The sequence below is a fragment of the Mustela lutreola genome, chromosome 5 (assembly GCF_030435805.1).
Source record: "Mustela lutreola isolate mMusLut2 chromosome 5, mMusLut2.pri, whole genome shotgun sequence".
Taxonomy (NCBI): Eukaryota; Metazoa; Chordata; class Mammalia; order Carnivora; family Mustelidae; genus Mustela; species Mustela lutreola.
The window spans coordinates 78,151,378-78,169,503 of NC_081294.1; the positions used below are offsets into that span (position 1 = coordinate 78,151,378).

The 18,126-nt window shown below is 50.0% G+C and overlaps 1 protein-coding gene across 2 annotated transcripts; it reads right to left on the minus strand.

The window, feature by feature from the left end:
- Positions 1-879: 879 nt before the first annotated feature.
- Positions 880-13,259, minus strand: HBEGF (heparin binding EGF like growth factor). Of its 2 annotated transcripts, XM_059174772.1 has the most exons (6): positions 12,944-13,257; positions 12,560-12,733; positions 9,052-9,229; positions 3,766-3,921; positions 2,663-2,753; positions 880-2,321 (listed from the first exon to the last, which is right to left on the minus strand). In XM_059174772.1, the coding sequence occupies exons 1-5, from the start codon at positions 12,987-12,989 to the stop codon at positions 2,681-2,683; spliced, it is 627 nt and encodes a 208-aa protein (XP_059030755.1). In that variant the 5' UTR covers positions 12,990-13,257; the 3' UTR covers positions 880-2,321; positions 2,663-2,680. The 2 variants fall into 2 exon arrangements, with proteins under 2 accessions (XP_059030755.1, XP_059030756.1); XM_059174773.1 differs by lacking the exon at positions 2,663-2,753 and having other exon boundaries at positions 12,944-13,259.
- Between the last annotated feature and the right edge of the window lie 4,867 nt (positions 13,260-18,126).

Sequence of the window (18,126 nt, forward strand, 5' to 3'; positions counted from 1 at the left end):
TCATCCAAGTGACAAACATCAAATCCCCACAATCTGGGATTGGAGTAATGTACATGCCCTTACCTTCATGAAGCTAGCATTCTAGCAGGAGACAGACAGTCAACAAAGAAGAATATGTTAGTGATGATAAGGGCTATGGTGGGAAAGAAAGCAATGGAAGGAGAGTAAGAAGAATGGGGTGGGCGAGGAATGTGCTATTGTCTAATAGGTTGGTCAGGAAAAGGCTGCAAGGCAGACAAGAGCTGGGTTACGTTTTATGTGATGGCTCTGGCTGTTCTGTTAGAAATGGGCTGCACAGGAGCAAGGTGGAAGACAGCAGATCCAGCCAGAGATGACTGTGAGCGTGACCAGGGTGATGGTAGGAGCAGTGATCAGCTGTAGCTGCATTCAGTATATATTCTAAATGTAGGTGTGATAAGGTCTGTAGACAGATTGGTTGTGGAACATGAGAGGGAAGTCAAAGGGCCTTGTTTCCACCAGGGACAATGCTTCATTGCATAGAGAGCACAGGACCAGGCCCTGAGTCCAGAGTCTATTGACCAAATGGGTGGACGTCTTTCCTGATTACAGCTGGCCAAAATTCCTATGTGAAAGGTTTCTTTTCAGTTGTCTCAGAGGAGGTAATATAAATCCTAAGACAAATAATTGCAGTCAGACTGTCCACCCCAGCTCTGTCACTTACCAGCTGTGTATCTTCAGGAAAGTTATATAACCTCTCTGAGCATCAGCTTTCTCTTCTGGAAAAATGGGACAATGATAGTATCTTCATCACACCGCAAGAGCATACGTAAAAAGTTCTGGCATAGAGCCCAATATCCACTCAAGGCTTAGGAACTACCTCTGTTAAACCAGTTCCCAGAAAAAACAAGCAGACAGAAGTCTATGGAGTAAGGGTTATCTTTATTTGAATTGCAAAATATAAATATGAACCAGGTTTGGAAATACAGGTTGTAACAGTTCAGAAATGGCACCAGAAACTTCCAGAAGGGACCATGACAGCATACCTTTTTAGTTTTCAGTGAGGTGGGTGGGTTTACACAAAAGCCCTCCTCACCTCCAAACTCTGTAGTAATTGGTAGGTCATCAGTCAACAAGAACAGTCGGCTCCAATGTTTCCTGCTCCTCCTCAGCCTTTTTTGTTGCTAAAATCTTCTCTAGACTATCCTCTGCTGCACTGACCCCCACATGGAGTAGCACCAGAAGAATGGCAGGCGTAAGAGAAATGTCTCGACACAGGGGAGAGGGAGTTCCCACTCTGTCGGCCTGGGGCTGTTGGGGTTGAGGAGTCAGGAGAGCTGCAGGCATGGAAGTCCAACCTCTTACGAGATTTGGCAGGGACAGGACACAGGCAAACACCAATATCTGTTGGTATGCTTGGACGTCAGCACCTTGGGCTTTCAAAACACAAACAGTAGACAATATCGCCTAGGCAAGACCGCAGTCCAACTCATAGAGAGGATCTGACAAGGTTAACTCCTTTATCTTGACTCTACTGACCTCCCGCTATGGTACTGCAATTGTGGAAGATCTTTGGAAACGTGGACAGAGAGCAGATTATCCCAGATGGGTCACGGACCCACCTTGGAGTTGTGGCAGAGGGGTGTGACGCTGAGCCAAGTGGTGGGGTACACAAGGTCAAAGGCCAGGAAATCGCCAAAGTAACAGACTAGGCACTTGAAATATTATTGTTAGATTGTTAAAAACTAAATAAATTAACATACATAGAATAAAATAAATATATAATTTAAGAGGCATTTTACAAACAAACGAACAAAAAATAGTTGTTACTTTTCCGTCTGGGTAGAAGTCCCAAAATTCAGAGTTCTCGGGCTTGTTGTATTTCACAGTTAGCTCATCAAATCCTGTGCCAGAGGCTCCAAATGGCCGATCCCTTGGTGGCTGCATGAGTTCATGGCTTTTCAATCTTCGTTGCTTTCTTCCCATCCACAAAGTTTTCTTTCATCCTCTCCTTCTTCTTTTTTATCAGTCAATGATCCTGGAGCATATGGAATTTAACCAGCATCTGAATCCAGAAGGTAATTGTTTAAACGAACTTATGGGGATATGTGAAGTTTGGAGGAGGGGAATCAGAAGGGCACGAAGGCCTCTCGCTTTTGCTTTCTTCAGACCAAGATCCCATTTTGACATAATCCATTTGGCACTTGAAGGCTCTGGTATTTTGGCAAAGCAATTATGGGAGGCCCAATCTAGACAGCAACCGGGAACGAAGGAGTCTTCCTGACTAGCTGTGACGTACTTTCCCTCTGCAGAGTCTACGATCAGCTGTGCCTTCTCAGAGGTAGCAGTCGTCCCGCAGATTCCTAAAGCACAAAAGGAAGTCACGTAAAGCTGGATCCAGTCTTAAGAGGTCTTAAGAGTCTCTCAGATCCAGTCTTACAAAGTAGGGAGCTCATCTGGGAATGGGCAGAAGAGGGGACAAGGATGGGAGAAGCTGTGGTCTCAGGCATCTCTCTCAGGTATTTCTCTAGCAATTGTCACCCCAAGTGGAGATGACCCACTGGAAACCTTTTTGAAAACCATTCTGCAATGGGACTCTGACTCTATAGTAGCCTGCCCTCCAACCCCTAAGTCAAGAGAAGAATTCAGAATGTCTTGAAGGGAAGATGGTGATGGTGCCGTGGGGAAAACAATGGCCTATTACCTTGAGCACAGGTCTCTCTCAGTGGGAAGTAGTCATGCCCAACTTCACTTTCTCTTCACTTTCCACATCATAACCTCCTCTCCTATGGTACCTGGAGGAGACAAGTTTTGTGAGCAAGCTCTGCCTGATATGACAGGGTACAGGTCCCAGAGAAGATCCTTCTAAAGGACACTGCCATGGTAGTTCCCTCCATTACTTGGAAAAGCCAAGATGGTCTAGCAGGGGGCGCCTGGGTGGCTCAGTGGGTTAAGCCTCTGCCTTTGGCTCAGGTCATGATCTCAGTGTCCTGGGATCGAGTCCCACATTGGGCTCTCTGCTCGGCGGGGAGCCTGCTTCCCCTTCCCCCCTGCCTGCCTCTCTGCCTACTTGTGATCGCTCTCCTCTGTCAAATAAATAAAAATAAAAATAAAATCTTAAAAAATAAAAATAAAAAAAGATGGTCTGACAGACCTCTGGTCAAAGGCCTGAGTGCCCCAAGGAATGCCTGTCTCTAACAGCAGGCTATAATTTGCTGAGAACTTTGACCTCATTTACATGATCCTCATACTATCCTTATGAGGTAGGTAGACAGATTCAGTCACTGTGAGATTATAGACCTCAGAAAGACAGGTAACTTGGTCCAGGTCTTACAACAGATGAATTACACAGCTTGGAAATGGGCAGTGTGTTTGGTAGGTCTCCCCCAGTCTAGAACATAACCTGGACTGGAAGTATGGCCTGAGGTTGAGATGCCTCAGAATTGAAAGGCTATATCACCAGCCATGCTGTGTCTATCAAAGCACACACTAATGTCATCGAAACACAGAGCAAAGGGAAAGAACTGTTGTGAAGAGGTAGAGCCATGGGTGGGTCACTAGGCCTGCTTTGAAAAGCAGGACCTACAACAACCTGGCAATCTTTGCCCTGGGCTCTGGACCCTGGACTCACGGCAGGCCAGAGAAGCTAGGTTCCTAGAGAACCTGTACTCAGGAATGTCAGTCAGAGTCCTAGCCTGGAATTTTGGAGGTTGGAGGGCTCATGCGATGATCACAGACAGAAGACCCAGAGGGAAGAGGAATGGGAGTGATTTGCAGAAACAGCCTGCAGGGGGCCCCCATACTCACCTAAACATGAGAAGCCCCACGATGACAAGCAGACAGACGGACGACAGCACCACGGCCACCACAGCCAGGATGGTTGTGTGGTCATAAGTATATAAGCGATTTTCCACTGGGAGGCTCAGCCCATGGCACCTCTCTCCGTGGTAACCGGGGTGGCAGCTGATTCAAGACAGAACAAAGTGGAGATGAGCTTAGTGGTTTGGCCTCTCTCTACAGGCAATGGGCCTCCTGCCTGAGGCCATTGCCAGCTCTCACAGCCTCACACCCTATCAGTCCCTGACCTTGATCCCCATCCTTCCTCTATCCTTCTAGTAGGAGTCTAGGAAAAGGCGAAAACCCCTCTGAAGGTTCTGTAGCTTTCCTCGCCATCCTTCACTCCCCCTCTCCATTCCCTCTGGTTCTCTGGATCAAGATTCCTGCTCCAGGCAGGGAAAAAGTGAGGGAGGACTTGAAGGTCCAAGTTACATATATTCTGTGTGTTTATTTACTACATGTGTATTGGGAGCCCCTCAGAAGACTTAGGTCTGTGAGCTGGCAGGTTGAGCTGAGGGGACTGAGTATCACTCCCTCTAGTAGGCCCCTTAACTCTGACCCAGAAATAAACCCAGCCTTCTCTACCACGGCTTCCAGCCCTCAGTTCCTCTCAGCCACGGCCCATCCTATTAATAGGTCCTGTTCCTTTGCCAGGAGTCATTTTTCTCAAGTTCCCTTCATTTAACTCCCAGCTCCCTCTGGGTGCAGGGTCCACTTCGAGAGCTTCACATCAACTTTTGGCCTCTGAACCTTGGGCTATCTGGCCTCCTCCATCATAGGACAAAGCAAACAAAACCAAGGTAGCTTCTTATTGCCCAGCTATCTTGCCAGAGCACGGAAAATGTCATGGAAAACAACCCTCTGGCTTTTCACACCAAGAAATCAATCAGATAGCAAATGCCTCTTGCAACATAAAGCATTTCCTCGAAGCTCTGAGGAAGACTTGGAAGCACTTTCTGTTGAATAAAACATTCATGTCCCTTCCTGCATCCGAGTGCCCAAGAGGCCCTTTGATGTCGGTGGCGGCCCCCCATGTTATAGAAGGGCAGAGCTATCCTCCCCATGGTCACTCAGCGGAGCAGAAGTGTGGTCTTGATTTGTCTGACTCTGAGCTCAGTGTGCTCCCCGATCCCACCCACAACCACACTGGCACCATCTGCCTGGAGCCTCCAGGCCACTGGCTTGCTGATGGAAGCACCGAGAACCGGGTGGCCCTCTATTCTGAGCTGTGCCTCCACTGGGAAGCAGGTCGTGTGTGTGATACCTCAGAGCAAGGAATCCCTTCTTAGAAGAGGCACCCCGGAAGCGGACCTTTCCGGACCTGGCAGCAGCAGGGGGGCCAGGCCACCCCTGACGAGTGCCAAGCAACTCTCCCTGCCTCAGCTCCTCTTGGGTACTTTGGGGAACCATCCCCCTGCAGGACAAATGGGGGTCAGTCCCACAGACACACAGCAGGGCAGATGGCTCCATGCCTTGACTCTTCATGAATCTGTTCCCTTGGCCAAGATGGGCAAAATAACCACCCCCATCCTGACAGGATACGGAGGAAGCTCTCAGGAGTCCCCCTGGAAAATCACTTATGCATAACAATTTACAATTCATAAGGCCCTATCCCTATCTGCTAGCTCAACTGAGATTCATAACATCGGGTAGGCAGGTACAGCCCCATTTTACAGATTGAAAGATTAAGATTAAGTATCAGAAGGTGTGATTTACCAAAAGTAGCACAACTAAGAAGCAACAAGACTAAGACTAGAAACCAGTCCTAGCAGATTCCAAATTCATGATTCTTTCCACTCTGAACAGCGCAGATTACCCCAAGGAAACATATCTGATGAAGTGAGAGGTTCCTGGGGCTGTCTGACCCTGGTCTTTGATCTATTATTATTAACTTGAATAATAGATAGCAAGCATTAAAGGCTTACTGTGAGCCAAGTACTCTGTGCTAATTGGTTTACAAGAATCATTTCATTTAATCTTAAAAACATCTCTGTGAAGTAGGAGTTAGTCTCCCCATTTTAAAGATGGAGAGACTGAGGTTTAAATTCTTAGCTAATTTGCCCAAGGTTACACAGCGAGTGAGAGGTAGAGCCAAGACTCAACCCAGCAATCTAGATGACTCTTTCAGAGACTATGCCTTCCTGGGTTAGGGGTGGGGGAGAAGGGAAGTTGAAACTGAGGCTGTTTTTCACTTCCAGCCATCACTCAAACCCCACAGGTAGTTACTCAGATGATAGAAATAAAGCTTGGTCTCAGAGTCCCGCAATTCCGTTACATAATCCCTCCACCCCCACCCTGAGTCAAAAGGATAATAATGTAAACATCCTAATATTACCCACCTCCCCCTCCCTTTGCAAATGACTCCTGACTTCCCCAGGGAAGGAGGGGGGGTGAGTACGTTCTAAGCATCCCGGGTGGGGACAAGATCATGTGTCTTGCTCAGAGCCAGCAACCCACCAAACTGGAACGTGTCCCTCCTACAGATGTTTGCGACCTATTTCAGAACTTGTATTACAATGGGAGTAAGAACCCTCTAGGGTCCAGAGACTCTTCCAAGCAGGGTTTCTCTGCCCCTACTTCATGCCTTGCTGCTATTTCTAGCCAGGTGATCTTGAGCAAGTTACTTTTACTTTTTCAAGCTTTGGTTGACTTGTGTAAAACACATTATTAATAAAGACCTATTTCACCAGAGTATTGTGAAGATCAAATGAGATGTTACACTTAATAGCCCTTAACAAAAGGCCAAGTCCCACATATGTGTGAGTTATTATAAAATAGGACTCCAGAAGATACTGTCCTGAGGAACAGGGCCCTAAAGTCTGATGGAAAGAGAAGGGGGCTCACCATTCCTTCTCAGCATCTGGCCAGGGAGGCCAAGGGAAGGCCCCGGGCCTGTCTCTCTTCCAGCTGAGTTCTCCTCAGCCTGACTGCCTCTAGGTTTCCTCTGGCCACAGGAAACTTTGCAGCCGGTTTCTGGGTCAGCAGCCAGTCAGGAGCCCCAGGAAACGGCTCTCTGAGGGCAACTTTTGGCTGGTGACATAAAAGGGTTTTCCTGTAAATGGTGGCTGTGGAGGACTGGTTTAGGAAGCCAGCTAGCCTCAAGCTTCTCAGGGCAGCGCGGGCACACCCTGGCTGGCGGTTCCAGGGTCTAGAGGGAGGAAGGAGCAACAAAGGGCCCCAAATGTAGGCGCCCGGCTAGCACACTTCCCCACACCAGGAGCTCTGTGTCTTCTTGCTGCACTCTGTCCTGAGTGCCAAAGGCCAGAGGCAGGAGGTAGCCAAAGCTTAGACACAATCCAGCCCCTAGAAAATCTGCCTAGGAAGCAGAGACAAAGTCTTCAATCAGATTGCTCTGCTCTTAGGCTGGTAAAAGCCTTAAGAGACCTCGAACATAACAGGTGTCCTCTATGAAATCCTATTCAAACTCTGTAAGGAACACAAGCCAACAACACCCAGTACAGCCTGGGGGCATGAAAAGTATGCTGGACTGGAAGTCAGGCACCTGAATCCTTGTCCTGTTTCCATCCATTTATTTAGCTGTTGATCTCAGGCAAATCACTTCCTACTTCCTGGCTCTAGTTTCCTCACCTTTCAACTAGAGATAGCAAGTCCTGCCAACTCCCTGTCTAGGGCTTTCGAGAATCCTAGGACATGACTGTAATTCCCCATTCCCTAGAATAGCTGGTACCAGGTAGGTACTGAACATGTACCTGCTGGGCTCAGCTCATAATAAAAGTTAATTGGGAAGTTATGGGGTAAAGGAGAGAAGGCATTCTCACCATTAGGACCACCTTGGCCCTGGGCAACCTTATCTAGTGGCTTTAGCTGGTGGGTCAAGCCCAGCGGTCCAGGATAGCAGCCTTAAAAGGTTCTCAGCCAAGCAGTCCAAGTCCATCCACCAAAGCCCTGGGTCAGTTTGGACCAGACAGAATCCTGGCCTCAATCCACCTTGACTATCCTCAGAGTTACAGCCTCCAACCTGTGCTAATGATGGCATTTCACAAATTGAAGACAAACATTTCCTACCCTATCCCAAGACCTTGGGAAGAATACTACTACGGGGACTGTCTATGTTACTCCAAAGCAACTCCCTCTAATACCAAGATCCTGACAAGGATGTTATAGGGGAGGACCCACAAGTGATCATGGACATGGTAGAAAGTGGCAGGTCTGTCTGCCAATTGCTAAATACAGAGCAGCTTTGCTATCTGAGATCAGATAGGACAAGGAGGGAGCTTTAAAAAGACAAGGGATTGGTACTAATCCCAGTAGAAGAGATGCCAGGCAGCCAACCTTCTTGACAGGTTGAGAGGTGGTACACAGCTAATAGCCTCCCGGCCCTGTCCAGAGCCCAGGTCTCTGAGCCTGTCTCTCTACAGAGGAAGAGAGTGGACATTTGTAGTCGAATGTGGGTGTTGGCCCCAGGCACAGCAGCAACACTATGCCTGAGAGCATGGCAGTGCTGTCATCCCCAAAGGGGTGCCAAGGCAGCCATTCGCTGGGCTTGGCCTTAGCAGAGTAGCTGAGGAACCCAGGGCCCCTCCGCCCAGGGAAAGGGTGGTGCTGCCTGACCAGGGGCTGATGCCTACTGGGTTGGGTTCCATTTCCTGTTAATTTTGCACAGAGGACGTGTTCTCCCAATCCCATGGCCAAAAGGCCAATACCCACTATGTCCCCCGACATCCTGGCCCTTGTGGGGATGAGGAAGAAGAAACGAAGGGGCTTCTCCCTGTTCCCATTATGACTGCTTTCTGTATAGTCCAGGCATGCCTTCGAATCAACCCACACGTGCTCTTATATGAGTGCACATATATCCGAGCACACACACATCTGCACGGCGTGAGTCCAAATGCACCTCAGGGCTTGGGAAAGGAGGCTGCAGGAGCTCCCCTCCGCCCGGGGAAGCCTACTCAGCGTGTGTTCCACTGGCTTCTCCCATCTGAACTAGGGCCTGAGGTAGGACTGAAGGACCTGCCTTCAGGTATTAGCTCTCCTAGCCACACCCTTGCCCGAACAAGCAGGAAATGTCCCCAAGGATGAAAGAGCGTCACAAACCTACACCACAGGAAATTACATCCCATGCGGGGGAGAGCCCCTTCCGCTGACTAAAAATATTTCCCCTCCTCCCAACTTCCGCCTGAAGATTGAGAAGAAACTGGGTAAAATTATGAATTCAAGGAACAGTGACAACGAGGAACAGCCACGTGACTGACAAAAAGTGTGCTGAGCACAGTCAGCCAGGGAAGGGACACTCACATGCAGGATGGAGCCCGGAGCTCCTTCACATATTTGCATTCGCCATGGATGCAGAAGTCCTTGTATTTCCGAAGACAAGGGTCTCTCTTCCTCCCTAACCCCTTGCCTTTCTTCTTTTTTTTCCCACGCTCCTCCTTGCTGGGTGTGGCCAGAGCCTGTGGCTTCGAGGAGAAAGCAGCTGCAGGAGAAAAGCACTCTGTTAAGTCTTCGACTCTTCCTAGGGGAAAGACCCAGAACAGCACCCTGTCTGAAAGGAATACGCACGCTCTATTCCACCTGAAGTCAGAGGACTGGGGAAGGCCCCCTTGCTCAGTGCCTCCCAGGGGGCTAAGGGAAGATTAGGCAGAACCACCAGAAAGCAGTAGAGGAAACAGAGGCTACAGGGGTCCCAGGGAAGGCATTTCTCAGGCTCAGTTTAAGAACTTCATTCGAACAATGCTAGCTTCTGTAAGTAACTGCCACTGACTGGGCAGTTCCAGCAAGCTCTCCCCCACCCCACTGTCCATCCCCATTGACTCCCCCACGCCCACTTGGTGCTATTTTGGCCTTAAATCAACCTCATTTCCTGATGTTGCACTCAGTGACCCACTTGCAGGAAGACAGTGTCAGAAATAAAAATTGCTTCTGGAGAAGGTACTTGGAGGGTTTTTTGGCGGGGGGTGGGGGGTGGTGCTCCTAAAATAACAACAGTGTCCATGTCCAGACAGCCCCCTCTGAGGCATCCATCAGCACCAGGTTACCATAAGCCCAGGCCAGAGCCAGGCTTAGGGACTGCAAGCAGGCTATCCCTGCTTTTCGACGTCAAGAATATTTACCTGGCTCTGTGTCCTTTGTAGCTCACTACTTCTCTCAAAGGTCTATTACATTTACTCCTAAATGTCCTGTTTATAGCTCTCTAGGATGGATGAGTATAGTGTGTACATGGGTGCAAAAGAAGGAAAGTAAGGAACTCCAGAAGGAACTGGAACAATGATGACACCCCCCATTCTTTCCACACTTCAAAGCGGGGGGGAATAACAGCCTCACATAGACATCCAGCCGGGACAGATGGTGGGCTACGCCCATCAGCCCATCAGCCCATCAGGGGTCTGACGCCAGTCCTCTCTCCCCTGCTCCCAGAAGAAAAAATGTGCCTGCTGCCCATAACTGTAGCCACGTGTCTGGTGTAAGCACGAACATCATACATAAGACTGGAGACCCAGGGTCCTCGAGTGGGAAGTAACTTGAAAGAATATCATGGTTTTCCATTTTCAGATGAAAAACTTGAGGTCCCAAAAGACAGTGATTTGGTAAAGGTCATGTAGGGTTGAGATCAGAAATGTGGTCTCTGGATTCCATATCTAGCGCTCTTTCCCAATATAACCAAACTGCTCACACACCCCTGTCCCTTCCCCTGGACAAGTCTAGAGCACCCGGGATGTTGAACCAGAAATGAGATAATAAATGGGCTCTGAAGTTGGCACACCTGTGCTCCAACTTCAGCCGTGTGATTTTGGGCAAGTGGCTTAATCTCTCTGAACCTTGGGGTTCTCGGTGAGTAGTGGCTAGCACAAGTTCAATCTTAGAGGATTGCTATAGGATTAAGCAACCCACAAGAGTACAGTGATTGCCTAGAACACAGTAGGTACTTAATAATTGGTAATAGTTATTAATTTTAGATGATAGGATCCCCAGACCTGAAAAAAAGAGCTTTTGCCAAGCAAAGCCAAGAGAAGGGAAAAAAGGCAGGTGCCAGTAGTGCCCCAGTCCCGTTCCCTCTGGTGTAAACCCTAGTCCCTTCAGAGCTCAGACGGTGAGGCAGATGCTCAGAAAGACCAGAGCTGTGGTAAAACTGGGCAGGAGGGGCAAGCCAACCAGAGAGGAAGAGAGTGACAGGGTGACAGCGACGCTCCTGCCAGGGACAGAGAGCAGTGAGTCAGGTTCTGCAGAGGTATGAGGAGCAGCCATGTGGGTGGAGGGTGAGTCACAGCCCAGCTCTGCCCAGCCTAAGAGGAGAGGGCTTGGAGAATCCAGGTTGTTCCGGCCAGGGGTGACCCAAGGAGGCTATGGGGAGAGGACGAGGGGTGGCAGCTCAGGCTCAGCTTGGGAGCAGACCTTTGATTCATACGAAGCAGAGATAGCACCTAAGGGAAGCTCTGGGTAAGGCAGGGCTGGAACAGGTGGGTATCTTTCCAACCAAATTAGTCATTCTGGAGCTCCAGGGCTCAGTCCCTGCTCCACCCTTAAGAATCACTGCAGGTGGCTGGAGGCAGGCAAGTGGGCAATGCTGGAGGCTCTGGGCTCAACCACAGGCACATCTGCTATGGTCCTGCTGTGGTCATGACGTCAGCACCTGCACACGAGGGTCATTTCTGATGAGTCTGGGAAGACCTACAGCTCAAATCTCTCCATCTGTCTCTGTCTCCCTCTCTTTCTGTCCCCCTAGAATATTTTTGGTCAGACAAGGACCAAACAAACACACGGTAGGTCTGAGATCTCTGCTCAGAGCCCCAGAACCTAGAGAGATTTAGAGAGTGAGAGATAAAGGGACAGGGAGAGAGAAGTGGAAAGAGAAAGAATTAGATGGAGAGGAAGGAACGGAGGAAGTGTCTTTCTCTAAACTGGGAGAGTAGGAGCCTGGAGATGGGACGCCGAGGCTCAGAGGATCCCACATGGTCCTTCATCCCTTCTCTCAGGGTCTCAGGGTGCTCCGAAGGCTTTGGGTAGGATGTGTAGATACCCTGCATTTCATTATATCTCCCTAGGGACACTGTGCCCACTGCTCATAGGCTCCCAAGGAGGTGCTGGCCTCACCCTCCTCACCTGGGGGACCAAGAGTTCTTCATTGCCCTCTGTTTCTCTAACCTGGAGACAGGTGGAGAACACTGCACACCTCTACTATGTCCCTAAGCTCTCCACATCTGTCATTTTATACATGATAGTCATTTGATGGAGGAATTAAGACTTGCACCCATTTTGGGGCGCCTGGGTGGCTCAGTGGGTTAAAGCCTCTGCCTTCGGCTCAGGTCATGATCCCAGTGTCCTGGGATCGAGCCCCACATAGGGATCTCTGCTCAGTGGGGAGCCTGCTTTCTCCTCTCTCTCTGCCTGCCTCTCTGCCTACTTGTGATCTCTGTCTGTCAAATAAATAAATAAAATCTTTAAAAAAATTTAAAAAAAGACTTGCACCCATTTTTATGTAGAAACTCTACGGAAAGCATCCCAACCATTCCTCCTTGTTCCTTACTCCAGCTTAGCCCAGAGCAAGACCCCAGACACCTTACCTTCTCCCTAAGTTCTAAATTACCCAGAACGGCAGCAACTCGACATATGAGACTCAACAGCAAGAAAGACAGTGGGACCCACATTTCAAGATCCCCGAGTAAGCTGGTCAGGCTCAGCAGCTTTTCCTTGAAGTCCTCCATGAATACCCCCAACCCATAAGCACGCCCAAACAACGGGAAGCCTCGATCTACGTATTCTTCAATTGCCCAGCGCGGGCTCGAGGATGGGCAGCCCTCGCACCCACCTCTTAAAAGATCCAGGTCTGTCTCTTCTAAGTTCAGGACTTCCCTGCCCCGGCCGCCTTCCGGGGCCAGTAGCTGGTCTGTAGATTCGGTGGGAGAGTCCAGATTGCCGGTTCCAGCTGCCAGCCCTCTCCGAAGCCGCTCCAGGCTCTCGCCAGTCACCAACGCCGAGAGCACTGCGGGCGAGGGGCGAGGCCGCATCAGACACCCTCTCCAGACCCCCGGTCGCCACGCACCAATGCTGGCGCCCGCCTGCCAGGGAGCACGGGCCCCACCAAGTGGCCCGCGCTGGGGTCGCTGCAGCGACCTTCCCCGGTGCCCCCCAGCACAGTGTCCCCCAACCCCCGCCCCTCCCCGACCTCCGGGGACCTCGGCAGCTCTCTCACCTGCAGCCAGAAAGAGCTTCAGCACCACCGACGGCAGCAGCTTCATGGTCCTAGACCCGGCGGAGGCGGCGAGGCAGCAATCACTTCAGAGGCGGCGGCCACGGGGCGCTGGCACGGGAGCCGGGGCGGGCGGAGCGCAGGAGATTCGGCCGGTTTCGGTGTGCCGGCGGCCTCTGGGTGCAAGCCTAGCAGGGACCTGCGTGGAGCTGGCGGCCGCTGGGCGTCTGTCTGCTCGCTCTGTCCGTCCGCCCGCCCAAGCCCCTGGTGTCTCGGTCAGGCGAGCCCCCGTCCGCCCGCAGGTCCCTCAGTCGACTGAAGGCTCCCAGGAGCGCGGCTGGGAATAAGGCTCCCGGAGGCGCCGAAGCTCCGCCCCGCCTCCCTCCCCCCTCCCGCGCTGGGCCGCTCGCCCGGCTCCCGGCGCCGTCCGCGCAGCCCCCGCAGCCCCCCACTCCGCGGGCGCCGCGGGGGGGAAGGGGGCGGGAGTAGGAGGCGGCGCTCACATATTTTGGGACCAGGCCAGGGCCGCCGCTGCCTGACTGTGGGAAGGACTGCTGACCAGCAGGTGGCGGGGACCAGTTCCTACCTTTCCCCAAACGCTTGTCGCGCTGCAGCCTTGTGACTGGCGAGCTAAGCTCTGTCCTTGGACACCCCTCGTTCCTTCCCCCTGTTCCAGGCCTGGTCCCCTCCAGCCATCCCTGCTCCACACCAGAGATCTGCACCCAAGTCACCTTCTGAAGGGTAACACTCGCGTCTTTGCCTAGCAACACAGCAGATAGTAAATAATTAATTCATGTATCATTTAAAAATTGGACACATGAATGCCAGCAGGTCTCACGAGCCCAAAGTAACTGGAGTTGCAGTTGCAGGCACTTGGTATCAATCCAGCTAAAGCAAAGGAAGTTAGTATTCTAGCTGCTAGAGTGGCTTCCCTCCATATTTCTCCCAAGGAACACAGTCTCAAGACATTAAGAGTTTTGAACTATGGATTGTAATTCCCAGGCTTCTAGGATCAGAGGGACAATGGTTGTGCAACATGCCTCATAGTATTCTGTCTTGGAACACCCTTCTTCCCCAACATCAAAACTGAGACCCTCTCCCATAGGAACCAGCTGGCTAGCCTAGGTTGCTATGTTCAACAAGTGCCAGGGGACTGATGTGTTTCTCCTCCAACCTATGTATTTTTACAGGGGTCTTCTGCTGTCAATGTTCTGACCCAAAGAAATGACTCTCCCAGTAAATATTTCAGCTCCCAGAGACATGCTGGGGAGGGAGTTGTGTGACACAGGGCTGGGTTGGCATTCAGAGCCCTCAAATTGTGCCAGATAGAGCTGCTTGCCTGATTCAGCCCATGTGTAGAGATAAAAACAGGCCTCCTATTTATACCCAGGCTATCCCCCACTGTCTCTCTCCATCCCCACTTTTGCAGGGGTCTGCCCTCTTGACCTGCTCCTACCAACCCTTCCCAGGCCTAGGTTTCCATAGTAGACTGGAATTCCTACATACCTAAGTTGGAATCCAGACCTGGCTGCTTCCTGAACAAATTTGAACAAGATATTTAATTTCATTGAGCCTCAGTTTCCAAATCTCTCAAATGGAAATAATAACAATAATAAGGCCTCCTTTGTAGAGAGCTTTTGGAAGATTGAACGAGGAAACTCCTATAAGAAAACAGTTAGTACAATTCCAGGTGTATTATAAACTCTCAATAAAAGTGACCTATTATCTTATTATCACTAAGCATTCTACCTTGACTATTCTGTTCCCTTAGAGCCTTTTCATCTCTCCCTTCCCGCCAGGTCTGAGGCTATATGTTGTCGGTTGGACTGGTTTCAGGCGGAAGCTCACCTGTCACCTATTTGGCCCAGTGCCACTGTGGGATTATTCTTCTGGGTGATCACTAGTACCTTAGCGGATGGTCACCACCCAGGCCACACCTTTGTTCTCCCTCAGGAACTGCTTGACCACCTCCTTCCCCCAAACAAAACCACTCTGGGATCAGGGCTCTCCCTGGGGGAGGGTGGAGGGAAACACTTCCTGACACACAGCCAAGTCACCCCTTGCTCCTACCTGTCTCCAGGGTCACACCCTGCTTTCCTGTCCCAGCCTGCCTATCCCTTTGCACGCTCCGTCTTTCCGCCTTCTCACCTCCACATCAGCCTTAGCCGCCCCATTCATGGGGCAACTCCAAGCTTTCACCACACCTAGGAGCCTCACCCTACCTCGGTTTGTGTGTCAGCCAGGTTTTACGGGAAGGGCCTGGAAAAAAAAGACAAAGACCTGGAATGCCTTTGGGACAGTCATTTCCCCTCTCAGAACCTGGGGTGTCCTCTGATCAAAGAAAATAAATCAAAATTCAGGCTGGGTTCATTCCATTAGCTTATTTATTCCTCAAACATGCAATGAATGCTTTCAGGCACAAGGGACGCAGCAGTAAACAAGGCAACCAAGAATGTGCTTTCATGATGCTTCCATTCTACAGAAAGGGAAACAGGTAACATATTAAGTAAATTTAAAAAATGAGAAGCAGCTATAGTGCAAGTTCAAATGCAATGATACACTATAGGGGAAATGTGTCCCAGTGCTTGGGATGACACTTTAGGTGCAAACTCGTCTCTGAGCAGGTGATGTGTAAGCTGAGGCCTGAATAAAAAGAAGGAAACAGACTTGTGCTCATCCACTGCTAAAGCATTCCAGCCACGTGCATAGTGCACCAACTGAAGTGGGAACAAACTTGGAGGATTCAGGGAACCGCAAGACGGCCAGAAAGCAAGGAGGGTTATAAGATAACCTTGAAGCAAAGACTAGGGACAGGGAACAGAGGACATTACAGGCTCTGCTAGGTGCTGGAATTTATTTCCTATCACTGTGGGCATCAAATGAGATGGTGATGGGAAAGCACAATTATGTAGGATTTTTTTCATGTATCCTAGCCCCCCCGCCCCCCCCCCCCCCCACATACGTACCGGCTCTCTGGCTGTCAAGTACCCAGTATACTCCTAAAGAAGCAGAGTCTAAATGGGCCACTCCAATTTCCCCCAACTGTCTATGGACCATAAGCAAAATGAAATTTGAAGACTCACTGGCCCTGGGCCACCAGTGAGTCACAGGTGGCAAATCCAGAGCAGAAACCCTGGCATCCTGTTCTCCAGACCCGTCCTGGGTTCCCTAGCCTCTGGAAAGACAGTCTTCATGGGACACTGAGTGTCACTGACTCACTGCCATACAGACCTTGATCTGGGGAGAGAAGCCAGTGGGGAGGAGGTGGGGGAAAGGGGTACTGGTCAGGAGAAGAAAAGGGAGAAAGAGACTTGGAGAGGGAACCCAATGGAATCCCTTCCCTAATGTGACCAAGATGTCTATGCCAGCAGATTGGTTCGCCCAAACCTGACTCTGCATCAGCTTACCTGAGAATTTATTGAAGATAAAAAGATCCAAGCCCCACCCAGTCCTCCTAATTCAAAACCTCCTGGGGTGGAGCCCAAGCCTTTATACTTTTGTTGGTAATTCTGACATCAACCCGGTTCAGAAGCACTGGTCTGCGTAATTAGCTAAAATAACTTACACAGCATCTGAACAAAACGTGTGACCCTCTGGGATAGAGGGGTTTAGGTAATGTCGTTTGTCCTGTGCTCAACACTTCACATACATTATCTTGTACGATCTTTACAATTGCCTCAAGACTAGCTATTCTTCCCCATTTTAAGGTCTTGAAGCTAAAAACAGGTAATTAGCAGTCCAGGTCACCCAGCTAGTGAAAATCTAAGCCTCCATTTGAATTCCTTCCTTCTTCCTGGGCTTCTGTTCTTGAGCTCAACACTGCCGTTAACAAATGGATGAGACAATGGCTGCCTTCTCCCTGCTTCTACAGTCAGTAACATTGTCAGCTTTGCTGAGGCTCAGGGCTCCATCTGTCCTGCGGGAGGCAGTGATAAGAATCAGCCTCGAGGCTGGAGGACTAGGTCAGACAGCAGAGCAGCTAGTGAAATGGGTATACCCTTGTGAGCCAGACAGCCAAGGGTTCAAATTTTGAATATGTTATTTGCCTTATTTATTTATTTGTTTTTGCTTTCTAGCTTAGGACCCATTATTCAACTTCTCTGACCTACAGTTTGCTAATCTGCGAGACGGGAATAATAATAGTAGTTTTTACTATAGGGGTTTGTGATGGTTAAATCAGATCATGTGTGTAATGCAGAATATGATGCCTGGCACATGGTAGGTGCTTCCTTGGTGACAGCTGCTACTAAGAATGAATGCTTCAAAAAAAAAAAAAAAAGAAAGAAAGAAAGAAAGAAAGAAAAGAAAAGAAAAAAATGTGCGCGCACACACACACACACACAATCCCCAAATGCTGCTTCCTTCTCTCCTTCCTTCTTCTCTCTTTCGTTTTTTCTTTCTCTCTCTCTCTCACCTTCCCTTCCTTTAAGTGGGAAATTTAAAAAAATGTGACAGCCATCCTCCCTCATCTTTCTGCTGAGAGATCATCATGCTTATGATGAGATGGTAATCTCCAAGGCCTCCTGGAATTTTGAAAACCTTTACCCAAGATAGCAACCCTGGCTCAGAGTCTGGAGAGTAGCAGGTGTCCCCTGGGAGAGGGGATTCTGCCTCTTTCACCTGCCAGTGTACCAAGAGAAGGAGACCCAAAGCTCTGCAGACTGGGGAAAGGGCACCTCCCTTGAGGGTACTTCTCTCTTAGGGTACCATGAGCCCAGGGTTACCGAAACTTGAAAGCTGAGAGTTATGGAGTCATGGTTCCTTGCCCTAAGACGCCTTCATCCCCACTCTCTATCCCCACTTGAGCCCAGCAATCAAGCAGTTTTGGGGTTGCAGCTGGATTTGTACTCAGATCTGCCCTTTGGAACCCCCTTGTACCTCCTATCCTGCCTGGGCTTTCCTGGAGGTCCTGCCAGGGATGAGCAGGACCGCCTGTCTGATTCCCCAGGCTCGGGATCCATTTGAATAGGATGAAGACTGGGGTGTGGAGGGGAGTTAGGGGAATCAGGAGTCCCTGTCATTCCCAGATATTGAGGAGGGAATATTTATAATGTGCTTGGCTCAGATCTGGATTCCTAGCTATCCTCCTCCATTTCTGGGCCCATTTCTGTGACTTTGAGGGATTAGCAGGACTTTACCACTCTGGCCATCCGCTCGCACAGATGGCTGTCTGTCATCAGGAAGGG